General features: G+C 37.7%; 1 protein-coding gene across 1 annotated transcript in view; it reads left to right on the forward strand.

Moving 5' to 3' along the window:
• Window positions 1–2498, forward strand: part of ghrhrl (growth hormone releasing hormone receptor, like) — a 32322-nt gene extending 29824 nt beyond the window's left edge. Inside the window, exons 13-14 of the mRNA XM_026199071.1 lie at window positions 38–79; window positions 809–2498. Coding sequence (XP_026054856.1) covers window positions 38–79; window positions 809–910 — 144 coding nt within the window. The 3' untranslated portion in view covers window positions 911–2498. The remainder of the gene's footprint in view (window positions 1–37; window positions 80–808) is intronic.
• The last annotated feature ends 11490 nt before the right edge of the window (window positions 2499–13988 follow it).

Here is a 13988-nt window from a genome sequence, read left to right on the forward strand (position 1 = left end):
TACAGAAAATGACTTTGTCTTCAATGATTTTCTTAAGGGCCTCATTGTGGCAGTTCTCTACTGTTTCCTGAACCAGGAGGTGAGTGATCATTGTGTGGCAGCTCTCACACATCAGAAAAATACAAAACAAACACCAAAATTCAAATAATGTGCTGAAAGCTAGATTCCAAAAGTGCAATGCCCTTTTGCTTTTAACAAATGTAAAAATGCATGCAAGTATCTGGACTTAATCAGCTTGTTTAATGTCGATTCTGCAAGTCATGTTTGTTTTTGAATGGAGATAATCAGAGTCCTCAGATGCCTAAACAAGATTTGTACTCAAAATCTGGCCTAATAAAATCTTTCACAAACATGTTTGCCAGTCTTTGTTAATTTGATTAAGAAACAGACTGGGGAATTAACAAGAGGACTGCTTAAAGGCCAATACACAATTAAGGATGAATAATAATAATGCATTGTATTTCAGCCTTGCATTTAATGAAAATCATTTTTAACAGCCAATATATTAAAGGAACAGTTCACTCAAAAACTTTAATTTGCTGAAAATGTACTTCACCTCAGGCCATCCAAGATGTAGATGAGTTTGTTCCTTCATCAGAACAGATTTAAAGAAATGTAGCATTACATCACTTTCTCGCCAATGGATCCTCTGCATTGAATGGGTGCCATCAGAATGAGAGTCCAAACAGCTGATTAAAACATCAGAATAAAAGTAAATGATAATGTTATATTTCAGTTTTGTTTTGATCAAAGTGTCTCCTGAGATTTTGTGTTTATATATTATGCAGTACATGTGTTTGTCTGTTAGGTTCAGAAAGAAATACGCTTACGTTGGATGCGATATCAAGAGGGGAGTTACATTGTCGTCCCTGTTGGAGCCAAAGGAAGTCAAATGGACACTCCATTCTAGAGTCATTAAAATTCACCGGTGCCTCTAATATACAGACCTCAACACCTCCAGAAACCATGAACATCTGAATCCAACAGTTTTATTTAATACAGATTGTATTGCTCAGTCGATATGACAACAAATGGCTTAAACAGCCAGAATATACAGTATTTGGGCTGCAGTATATCTGTGAATTAACACACTTAACAGAGTTCATTAGAGAGCATGGTAAAAATGTGCAATTCATCAGAACAAAACTGCTGCTTTTGGGGGTTTCTTGGTGGGTTTAATTAAAGTATGTACATATATAGAGAAAAGCCTATCAAAATATACTACTGCTGCCCTTCAAATTATTTATTACTTTAAGGGGAATGTTAAACTGAAATATGGCAGTTTTGAATGTGTATGTATTTAGCTGTATGTATGTACATGTTTACAGTATTAACATTTGTAAAGAGAAATATTAAGATTTTTGAGTGAGATAGGCCTACAGGTAACCAGGCAAGTTATGTTTTATATGTTTAATTCTGCAAAATTTGTTAACTTCAACTTCGATTGGCAAAAACAGTGGTTTGATATTTCCTTATCATTTCACAAGTTGCTTTGTGTTTTTAACTGTATTTATATTTTGCTGAAACGCCTGTTATAGGCTGTTTAATCAATGTCAAGTTCCCTTAGTGTGACAACACGCCTGCAATTTGCTCATCATATGTTCCTGTATCTTTCCCCCTGTCATATACATGTTCAAAATCATATTTGTAGCAAAGACCCACTCTCAAAATGACTATTTTGAGCTAAAGGAGTGTAACAACTGGCCCTGGTTTCTCCTTTCTGCTGCTTGATTCTTTTATTTTTAATACTTAAAAATGACATTAGTATTAAAATGTTGCAGCTATCCACCTTAACTCGTGCATCCATTTGTAACTTGATGTGCGAGGCTTCCGGTGCCATTAGCTTTCAGTTATTTTAGCTCTACTAAAATACTACGTTAAGCTGCAAACTGGTGTTTGTTATGATATTATTTTAACTCATTATCATATAATCATAAACACACTGGTTTGTTGCACAAATAGTCCTACCGTTTACTGTTGGTTTGTTATACTTTTAGTATAATGTAAGTGTTGTACATTCAAAGAAAATTAGAGAAGAGATATTTAAATGCCAAATGTGTTTAGCAGTGGGATGTTTTCATATGTCCAAAGACTGCTGTTGTGTTGCTTTATATGTAGCCTTCTCTTCTAATTCTCACCAAATGTGCATTTATACTCTATTGCCTATAAACAGCTAGTAAAATCACTGTACACTTTTTAATATACTGTATTATAGCCTACTGTATATTTTCTTGCCTTGATACATTATTTATTTGTTTGTCTGTTTTCAGATGCTCTTTGAGTAGTTTTAAATGCATCAAATCAGAGTGCATTACAGAGATGGAAATATTATCCATTTTATGCTCTATCTGTGTAATGGATTTGATCCTTTTTTAACTTTAATAGTGCAATTAAGGTCACTCCTGTGTGCTTGCTATTATGTTTGTATATGTGCGTAAGCAAGCTTGCCAAATGTGTGCGTGTATCTATTTTTGAGCTCAAGTTTAGATTTTTCTGCTTTAATATGTATAATATAATTACTTAAAAAAAGGGGGGGGGGGGGGGGGAGGGGGGACTGTTTACATAAAAGGTCTTTCTGCTGAATTTATCTGTCACTAGTAAGCTAGACACTGACCCCTGCTGGTCAGTACATCACACTACTTACTCACTATCATTATTTTAATAAGATTTTAGTCATGTTTCAGGTTTTGAAAGATTTGGTTTTTTTTTTCTTCTATATTCCTTTTTGCTAACAATTATAACCAAATTGAGGTGCAGAAAAAAATGGTCCTCCGTTTATTTATTTTGTTTATTTTTATTTTTATTTTGGAATGCTTTAACAAGTTTTTTAATCTGATCATCCACAAAATGTTGACCCAACTTTTCAATAAATTTTGCCAAGTAATTTGGATCTAGGAGCACTTGGACGTCCAATTCATTTTAGCGAATTGATTCTTTCACATAATCAGTTCAATGAATAGATTCACCGTGAGTCCTCACTTGTTTTACGCTCTATTTTTATTGTTAAAATGTCTTTTGGATTAGTTTTATAGCCCAGCCACGTGTGCTTTAAAAAAAAAACAAAAAAAACAACAACAACACTTTTTTTTTTTTTTATAATTCTACAATATTGCTCCCCTTCAGGTTTTATGACAATTTGTGAACAGTGTTGTGGGTAACGCGTTACAAAGTAACGCGTTACAAAGTAACGCGTTAGAGTACTCTAATTACTTTGTTCCTGAAATTTGTAACTTAACGCGTTAGTTTCGTGCGTAAGTAATCAGTAACTTCGTTATTTTTTTAAAAAAAATAATCCGTTATTTTAAGGAAAGGAAAATCCCGACTGCAGCCTGCTTTTTGTCAGACAGTAGTCCTAGGTCTACTGTGCCACCTGCGGATGTATCAGCGGAGCCGAAACTCTGTGATCGTAAAGTCAATGGCTGTGATGCGTCTGTGCCCTGCGCCTGACCCTGTGTGTGTGTGGTGTTCTTTTTTCGAACTCCCGGCAAGATGGCAGAGAGGACAGCGTTTGGTTTATGGAAGTACGCACATTATTTTCAATTTGTCAACGAAAAAGAAAAGAACATAACGGTAAAATTGCACACTCTGCTTTGGTGAAAAGCTTCTGTCGACCGCCAAAAATTCTACCTCAAATTTAACGCTACGTTTTAATCACTACTTTGAAGAGTACACAGAGGACTGTGTTAAAGCGAATTTAGGCTTGTGACTGTGAGTGACACTTTAATAATAATTAGTTCGGCTATTAAGCGATTTGTCATTTGCCTGTGTGGCAGTGAAGGATTTAATTCGGTTTGTTATCATTTTTGTTTGATAGGCAGCTGTTTATTTCTGTTAGATAATTGGCTGGCTGGTTGTTCATCATTTTTAAATGGATTTAAATCTGCAAGCCTGTTTAAGGTTGTGTTTACAAGTAAGCATACTTGTACTTTGATAACTGCATTATTTAAAGTAAAAGAAAAATCAGGAGTTATCTTGTGGTGCTCATAATATACAGTAGCTACCCAGGCTGGGTAGGTGCGAATTTTGATTAATAATATGTTCTGTGATAATAAATAAATAAAACGCCATGTGGAATAGCCGATTGCTGACTGTCTTTCCTGTTATTGTTATCCTGCAGTGTTAATTTAGTCGGATGACTGACGTTATTCATTGTCGGGAGTCACGACTTCTAGGTGCATTTAAAGGGGCCGGGGGCTGTGTCTGTCATGTGTGAGCCGCTGCGAACTGCTTTTAATTTGTTGGCAACGCATGAGTACTCTAACGCGTTACTTTTATGAATAGGTAACGCTGTATCATAACTGATTACTTTTAATTGATGGTAACGTTGTAACCTAACTAACTACTTTCCAAAGTAACTATACCCAACACTGTTTGTGAATCACTTTCCGAAACCATAGACGAAACTATATAAATACCTAAACGCCTCATTTGCATAGACAGTAAAAGAAAGCTAATTTGGCCGCTTTGAGCCGTTGCCGCGATACGTCAACGCGTCCGCCATGTTAGTGAGGGCAAGACTGCCTTAAAACAAATGAAAGTAAACCGGGGAGCTGCGGTTTTTACTAAATAAAAACACGATAACGTTCACATTTATCAACCGATTTCAGAGGTTTGTGATCTATGTGCAGTTAAAAAAAACTTTGCCTCCAGTTAGTTAGGTTTGGAAAATTATTAACTGAAAGCTCACATTTGTCTCACTTGTTGATTTTTTTTTTTCGGTTTACAAATCTGTTAATTTAGTATAACTGTAACATATTCATGTAATGTAATTTGAATGTACCTTGAAGATTGAAAATATTTATTTTTTGAGACCCCAGGAGCCCAAATTCAGACCCAGAACAATAAAACCCACAGAAGAGGTGGGAGTTCAAAAGAGGATTCTTTATATTACCAAACTGAATGGAGAGGAAGAGTATATAGCTATAAGTCATGATCTGCAAGATTAACCACAATCTAAGGCATCGGAGCGAGTTCGCAAAACATTCGATTCAGATCGGGACTCCGAAGCGCGTTTCGCGAATCATTTGATTGGGGCTTCGGAACGAGTTCGCAAAAAAATTGATTTAGATCGCGACTCCGAAACGCGTTTCGCGAATGATTGGGGCTTCAAACCTAATTCGCAAAATATTTGATTCAGATCGGGACTCCGAATCGCGTTTCGCGAATCATTTGATCGGGGCTTCGGATGCGAGTTCGCAAAATATTTGATTCAGATCTGGATTCCGAAGCGCGTTTCGCGAATCATTTGATTGGGGCTTCGAAGCGAGTTCGCAAAACATTCATTTCAGATCGGGATTTCGAATCGCCTTTCACGAATCATTTGAGGGGCTTCGGAGCGAGTTCGCAAAACATTTTATTCAGATCGGGACTCCGAAGCGCGTTTTGCGAATCATTTGATTGGGGCTTTGGAACGAGTTTGCAAAAAAATTGATTCAGATCGCGACTCCGAAACGCGTTTCGCGAATGATTGGGGCTTCGGACCTAATTCGCAAAATATTTGATTCAGATCGGGACTCCGAATCGCGTTTTGCGAATCATTTGATCGGGGCTTCGGATGCGAGTTCGCAAAATATTTGATTCAGATCTGGATTCCGAAGCGCGTTTCGCGAATCCTTTGATTGGGGCTTCGGAGCGAGTTTGCAAAACATTTGATTCAGATCGGGACTCCGAAACGCGTTATGCTGATGTCACTAGCATGTGTGTAGATGATACTGATGTCACTAGAAGGTGAGGAGGAGCATGATGTCACTAGCAGGTGAGGAGGAGCATGATGTCACTAGCAGGTGTGTAGAGGAGCATGATGTCACTAGCAGGTGTGTAGATGATGCTGATGTCACTAGCAGGTGTGTAGATGATGCTGATGTCACTAGCATGTGTGCAGATGATGCTGATGTCACTAGCATGTGTGTATATGATGCTGATGTCACTAGAAGGTGAGGAGGAGCATGATGTCACTAGCAGGTGAGGAGGAGCATGATGTCACTAGCAGGTGAGTAACGCATCTCTTTCGCCAAGCATTCCAATAATGTATCTCTTAAATTGTGAGTGTAGTTGCATCTGATCAATGTGCATTCTTATTCATTAGCTTGGGTTTAAACTAATTTTACTTTGTTGGATCAGCAGCATGCTAATGATGTCTCTATTTTGTTTTTATGTTTTGCCACGGTAACAAGGATTTACACAAGCTCCAGTCTGGATCAAGAACACCTGGGAAGAGATGATGCTGACCCTCAGAGGACCCCAGAGGATGCTAACCCTGAATCAACAAACAGAACTAACAAATATTGCTACAAGTGTGACTGCATCATATAATAATTATAAATTAATAATATTAATAATGTTCGTCGTCTGGCTGACTACACCTTGTATTAATTTTTCTAAAAATCCTGTCAAACATGCACAAACTGACAGTCACCAACATAAGCTACTACTAAATATTGTAGAAACATAATTTTCTGTAAAGTTGCTTTGTAACTATTTGTATTGTAAAAAGCGCTATACAAATAAACTTGAATTGAACTGAATTGAGTAGATGATGCTGATGTCAGTAGCAGGTGTGTAGATGATGCTGATGTCAGTAGCAGGTGTGTAGATGATGCTGATGTCAGTAGCAGGTGTGTAGATGATGCTGATGTCACTAGCAGGTGTGTAGATGATGCTGATGTCACTAGCATGTGTGTAGATGATGCTGATGTCATTAGCAGGTGTTTTTTCCAGCTCCTTTATTTTTCCCATGCCTCAGCAAGAGCACTTAATTAACATAAAGCAAACAACAATATATGTATTATTTTTTGTTAAATAACACTTTAATAAAAACAACTCATTCATTTGGAAAGTTACTTAGAACATCAATTCAAAGTTAAATAACCTACAACCTATAATAAAATAATTTTAATTCTGCTTTTACAACAGATGTTTGTTCAACTGCTCGTATTTCCTACATTGTTGTGGATTTTATTGATAACTTTAAATGTCTTTGTTAATTTTGTGTGACTTCAGCCAGAAGGAGAGCAGTATTAAAGGGTGATGGCAAAAGTATAAAAACACCGCTTCACTAACCTGCTCGACTTTTAGCATAACTGCTACCATGTGCTACATTAAATGTATAATGTTAGATCTAACAATACAAATAAAACATACTATATTTGATTAATGTCTAGTTGCCGATACGCTTTTAATATAAGTTATTGTTTTAGTTAACACATTACACTCACCTGGAACTGGACGGCTGTTGTAATCATGCTCCTGCACCATCTCACATTTACTGCTCTGCACCACAAACATCCCGTTTTGACGCGTGATTTAACGTCTCCGCAACTTTTCCACGCAAATCTGAAAGGCACAGCCCACGGTGCGAGATCGACCGTACTGCGGTTGGACACTGACGTCATCCTCCGTGCTTAGCACACACTAAAGTACCTTTCCTCACAGTAATTGTCGCCTCCTCCTCTTGCCTTAGCCCAATTTCAACGCTTTTTTTTTATTATCGTCGGTGGGAACACTATGAAATGATAAATACGTTTTTTTTTTATATTAGAACACAAAGGCACACTATACCAGTGGCGTAGCCTAAAACCTAAAAATAGATGCAGAATTATTTTTTTATAGTCTCAATAAAAAATGTTTACTAAACTTGGGCTATTGTTGTTCACTTAGAATATATATATATATATATATATATATATATATATATATATATATATATATATATATATATATATATATATATATATATATTTTTTTTTTTTTTTTGTTCGCGACTCGGTTGATTCAGATCGGCACTTCGGAGCCTGTTCGCGACTCGGTTGATTCAGATCGGCACTTCGGAGCCTGTTCGCGACTCGGATCGGCACTTCGGAGCCTGTTCGCCACTCGGTTGATTCAGATCGGGACTTCGGAGCATGTTCGCGACTCCGTTGATTCAGATCGGACTCTGTTGATTCAGATCGGCGCTTCGGAGCCTGTTCGAGACTGGTTGATTCAGATCGGCACTTCGGAGCCTGTTCGCGACTCGGTTGATTCAGATCGGCACTTCGGAGCATGTTCGCGACTCGGTTGATTCAGATCGGCACTTCGGAGCATGTTCGCGACTCGGTTGATTCAGATCGGGACTTCGGAGCATGTTCGCGACTCCGTTGATTCAGATCGGCACTTCGGAGCCTGTTCGCGACTCGATTGATTCAGATCGGCACTTCGGAGCCTGTTCGGACCAGGTTGATTCAGATCGGCACTTCGGAGCCTGTTCGCGACTCGGTTGATTCAGATCGGAACTTCGTAGCATGTTTGAGATTTTTTTAAATTCAGATCTGGACATCGAAGCAGGAAGTGTTTGTCAAACAGTTAATTGGTGATAAATGAACATTTGGACTTGAGGCTTTTTTTTTTTACCTGTCGATTCAGCATGTACATGGACCAAGACAAAAAGGTGGACACACTCTAGACGGGTGTGCCAGGTAGTGTGACCACCCGTTCTGCGTAGCGCGTGCGCGTACAGCGTTTGAAGCCCAATACATGCGTCCCACAAATTGAGACTGTGACACGCATAATCAATACTTGCTCAAAAAAAGTTGGTCGCTATATCTGGAGTCACCAACCCATCGATCGCGATCGACAAGTCGATCATGGAAGCATTTTAATCGCGAAGATTTTTCAAAATCTGAGAAAAAAGGTGTGAGCCTCCGTTGCGAGTTGACTGCGCACGCACCTCCCGAAACAGATGAAACTGTTTTAGACTGAAAACCAGACCATACAACTGATTTAGACGCGGGTGCCGGTGTGATGAGATGTACTCATATCCGTCTGCTCGGGCATGAGGCCTGTAATTGATTGATTATTGAGGTAATAGGGATGGCACGGTTCGCTGAAAAACCGTTCGGTTCACCACACACGGTTCGGCACGCGTTTTAACTTAAATCTGACAAAGCATCTGTAATATCATCTGTAATATGGCTTGCTATAAATGGCACGTAAAAAAAACAGGGTTCAGCTAACAAATGTTTCTGTTGATGCATGTGCATTCTGGCTTCCCAGACATTACAAAAACATGAAAAAAAAACCCTGGACAAATCATTCACTCTTGTTCAACGCGAATGCTGTATATGAGCAGTAATTTATTCCGTCATCACCTGGGTGCTGCTGATATCTGTGTTTAAACTAAACTTATTTAAGCTTTGTCAGTTTAAACATTTAAGAGCCAGAGGCAGCGAGTTCGCGCGTGCAGTGAGAAGATTTGTGCATGCGCTCATCCGAAGCGCGCAAACCTGCGCCTCAGCACGCAAATATAAGATCTATATTGAGCAGCTACAATTCATTTTAATCCTATAATTATATATTATAACTTATTTAAAGTGAATAAATTGTAATGAAAAATAAACATAATGAAATAGCTAAAGTTCAAAATTATTGTATTTGGAAGAAAATTATTACATTTAACAATTAACTACATTTTGACACGACCTGCAAATTAACACTAGGAGTATGGTTGGACTGAAGCAGTGTGACAAAAATACTATCCCATAATTTTGCACAGTAATCTGACAATAAATGTGTCACACCCAGATTTTCATATGCACACCCAGAGTCTCTTTTCTGGCTACACTACTGCACTATACACATCTGAATACTTTTGGTCTCCGCCATTTTTCGGCAAGCGAATGAACGCTTTCACAGGAAAATAACTGAGATCTGGGATTTGGAGCGAGTTCGCAAAACATTTGATTCAGATCGGGACTCCGAAGCGCATTTCGCGAATCATTTGATCGGGGCTTCGGAGTTCGCAAAACATTTGATTCAGATCGGGACTCCGAAGCGCATTTCGCGAATCATTTGATCGGGGCTTCGGAGTTCGCAAAACATTTGATTCAGAGCGGGACTCCGAAGCGCGTTTCGCGAATCATTTGATCGGGGCTTCGGAGTTCGCTAAACATTTGATTCAGATAGGGACTCCGAAGCGTGTTTAATCACGAATCATTTGAGGTCAGGCCTTTCATGCGGATTTGCAAAACATTTGATTATATCATGTATTTGTCTAGATCAACTTTTAATAAAGAGAAAAGAGGTTTAGAGACAGATTTTTGTTAATAGCCTGTTAGTAATCCCACAGTCCATAGCATCAGTAACTGTATAATGGAAAATGAAAACAAAATAGGATGAGTTTCAATTTTTATTTTATTTTTGTAGCAATGGTCATCTTAACCTCTGTGCAGTGTTCAGGGTATTTCAGGACCCCAAATTAAATTCTAATTCTAATATTGCATCATACAAGAAAGTGTTTATTTGAGTTGAATATTTCAGTATTCATGTAAGGAAACAAAGCCATAATTTGATAAGTTTACATTTACATTTATTCATTTAGCAGACGCTTTTATCCAAAGCGACTTACATATGAGGATAAAAACAACACAACACAACAAAACAAAAACAACAAAAAGTTTATAAGCTAGAATAAACAAGATGCATGCAAAATGAAGGCACATATTGTCTGATATGTTAAGAAATAATAAAAAATAAAAATGCCAAAAAATTTTGCCAAAATATTTGACTCAAAAAGTCCAGATGATTCAAGCTGTTCGTGACTGTGAGTGTAACAGCAGCAGCAGAGATTATTAACGATTTAATTAACGATTTAAAAAAAAAAGTAGCAAAACATTACATTCAGATGATATGTAGAACTCTCTGTGATTATCAGTGTCAGAGTGTGTGTGTTGTTTTGTCCGGGGCTAGTGGGACAGGCGAACTACTCTGGCTGTGACATCATCATCCTGGGGAGGGACTTTGAGAGGATTCAGATCATCCCAGGAGCCACACACGGGAACATCCAGGTAAACACAAACACACACACACACACACACACACACACACACACACACACACACACACACACACGGTTCTGGAGTCCAAACAACATCAAGGTCTTTATAAACTGTTACAGCACTTACTCAGAGTGACACATACCATAGCTTTTAGCCTCATGGTTGCAGTTTGAGGTTTAGGAATTAGTTTTATAATTTTTTTTTAGCCTTTATGTTTATGTCAGTTTTAATAATTTTAGCATTTCAACTTTTTGTAAAAAGTTACTACTTTAATTTTAGTACTGTTTTCATTTAATGTATAGTGCTTTTTACTTTACAAATTATTACAACGCAACTTTACAGAAAATTAAGTTTCTACAATATTTAGTAGTAGCTTACACGATTTATCTATATCATTTTACTTTAGCTTTATTTCAATTACAGAAAACTGTTTTTAGTAGTTTCAGTCTTAGTTAACAACAATGACACATAGTTGGTTGGTTTGGGAATTACTAGTTAGGAATAAAAGTTTAACTGTGTGTGCTTATACATATATATTTTTTTGTAATAAAATGTAAAAATTATATATTTTTTTTGTACGAGTTTCTGTCTTGTGCTGAATGCTAAAAAGATGATGCTTTAAACACCAAACGGTTGATGGTACCCATTCACTTCCATAGTATTTCTTCCTCTATTATAGAAGTCAATGGGTGCCGTCAACTGTTCGCACTCAAAAAAACATCTTCTTTAGTGTTCAGCAGAAAAAAAAACACTTGTTCAGGCTGAGGAAGAGTAAACTATCGCAGGATTTGATTGTTTGATTCCTCTCACACAGACAATCAGTCCCTCAAGAAAAACGCGATTATGCGATCGCATGATTTTATGCATAATCAGCCATGGGCTGCATATTTATGCGGGGGTCGCATTTTTTCAAATACGCCGCACTTTCACCGCATAAAATCCCAATTTCAGGAAGCAAAATATGCGTTGGTAGCATGATTTCATAATAATAATAATTTTCGTTGCAAAAAAGTCACATATAGCAGAAAGTTGAAAAATGTTGAGTTTACTTCACACAAGTAAATCGCCATTATTTCCAAATGGGAATCTAATTAAGTGACGTAATTGCGCGACGTGAACATCATCTGTGAAGCCCGCGGTGAAACCAGGGTGAAGCACGCAAATCATTCTCATCTGCCAACAAAAATAAGCGCAAAAGACCGCGCGAAGCAGTTACCCGGTGTGATACATGACAGTGGGGGCAAATTATTTTGAGAGAGGGATGAGGATGGCGAATGCTAGGCCAGTGTTAACGGCTACGCAGTTAGCTTTCATTTTCACACTGGACTGTTGTGGTTTCATTCAGAAGTTGATGCACCTCTACAGTAGTAAGATTGTACTTTTTTGTTACAGAATAGTACCAAAACCTTACAGTAGTAAGTATAGAGCTCGGGCGTAGACGTCATGGAATGGTGCATTGTGGGTAACGGCGGCCATTTTAGAGGCATCGCAAAGAAGTTTTTTAATAAGATAATAGCCAGTCTCCAGAAAAAGTTATAGAACGTGACAAAAAAAGTTGCCTATACCTATAAGGACAAACTTAATAATGAAGCCAAACAACGCTACTTAAAAAAAAAAGAGGTTGTAGGCGGAATCGATCCCTATGAACACATGAAAGTTTACCAAGCCTCAGTTTCCCTGATAATTTATCCTACCGGGTCTGTGGAGTGAGCGTTTACACCTCCGATCAATTTAAAAATGTCACTTTCACTTTTTAAAAAGTCACTGGAGGCTCACCTGCAGATCATAAATGGATCTGCAAATTAAACGTGGAGAAAACAATCTTTTTCACTAAGGAAATGTTAACATTAACCAAGCATCAGTGGTGACACACACACACACACACACACACACACACACTTATCAGATTCTGCGAGCTATGAAGCTTGTCTATGCGGGTTTGTTACACTTCAGGAGTAATTACTCACCTATCATACTTGCAAAAATCCACTGTTTTCCTCCGGTAGTTCTGTAATCCGGTATAATATTGACGAACATTCACCTCAGACACAACCCACCATTCACCAAAACAAGACGCTTAACTTCCTATTTTGAAGTTCGTTCCAGTTTTTTTTTTTTTTTTTTTTAAACAAGTTGTTCAAATTTGTTAAATACAGTCAGCACAAAAATATCAAAAAGCAAATTAAGTTCAGGATTGGGTCAAAAGAAAATGTTTAAACAAAAAATACAGACACTAAACTGACTCCCTTACTGGCCAAAAACTAGAGAAAACGTAATGTGTTTGTGTCCGAGTTTGTGTGTGTGTATGTGTGAGAGAGAGAGAGACCATACACAACATGTCTCACCATAACTATGTATTATAATATTATCGAAGGTGATGGTTTCCCTCCGTACAGTGGCGACCCAAGCCATCTGACGCCTCTTGGTGATTTCAGACACCTTGTGTTTTTTTTCCAAGTAGGAAAATGTTGAAAACTAATATGATTCACGAGGCGTTTGCCCTGACGATCATGAAACCGATTACAGCAGTTCACAATACAGCAATACTGAACCATTTTCCAAAAAATAATCAAAATTAATGACCAAATGACCAACGTTACCTAATGCCTACTATACAGTACATCTACTTCTGTACCGCGATTCCCACAATGCATTGCGACGTGACGCAACGATCCCGACCTCTATATTAGTAGAATGTAAAATAATTTACGTTGCAATAAGAGATTGCACTTTGCAATTCCTGTAAAACAGCATTTGTATATTTGTGCGTATATTTTATTTGTATTCATTTTTACAGAAGTAGTTGAATATTCCTTTTGTAAAGCTAGAGAACTTGTTTGACTCAATGTTTTGCATGGGGGGGGGGGTCGCCTTTTTTTCTCTTTTTCATCAAACCACAGTTTTTGCAAGTTCCCACAATTTCATCGCATAAGATTGAAAAAATTATCCCGCATATTCCATCGCATTTTTTAAGAAAACCTGCCGCAAAATCAAGGATTTTTGCCCGCAACAATCACAAAAAAAATCCTCGTTTTTCTGGAGGGACTGGACAATACAGTTATATGAGTGTTAATCTAAACTGTGTTTGAATATGAAGCACTTTTTGTGTGTGAAGACATTTGTGAATCAACCAATCAGCTGTCAGTTGATTTCAGAGCCGCTAACAAGAATAAGATC

Source organism: Carassius auratus, chromosome 23, assembly GCF_003368295.1.
Source record: "Carassius auratus strain Wakin chromosome 23, ASM336829v1, whole genome shotgun sequence".
NCBI classification, from domain to species: Eukaryota; Metazoa; Chordata; class Actinopteri; order Cypriniformes; family Cyprinidae; genus Carassius; species Carassius auratus.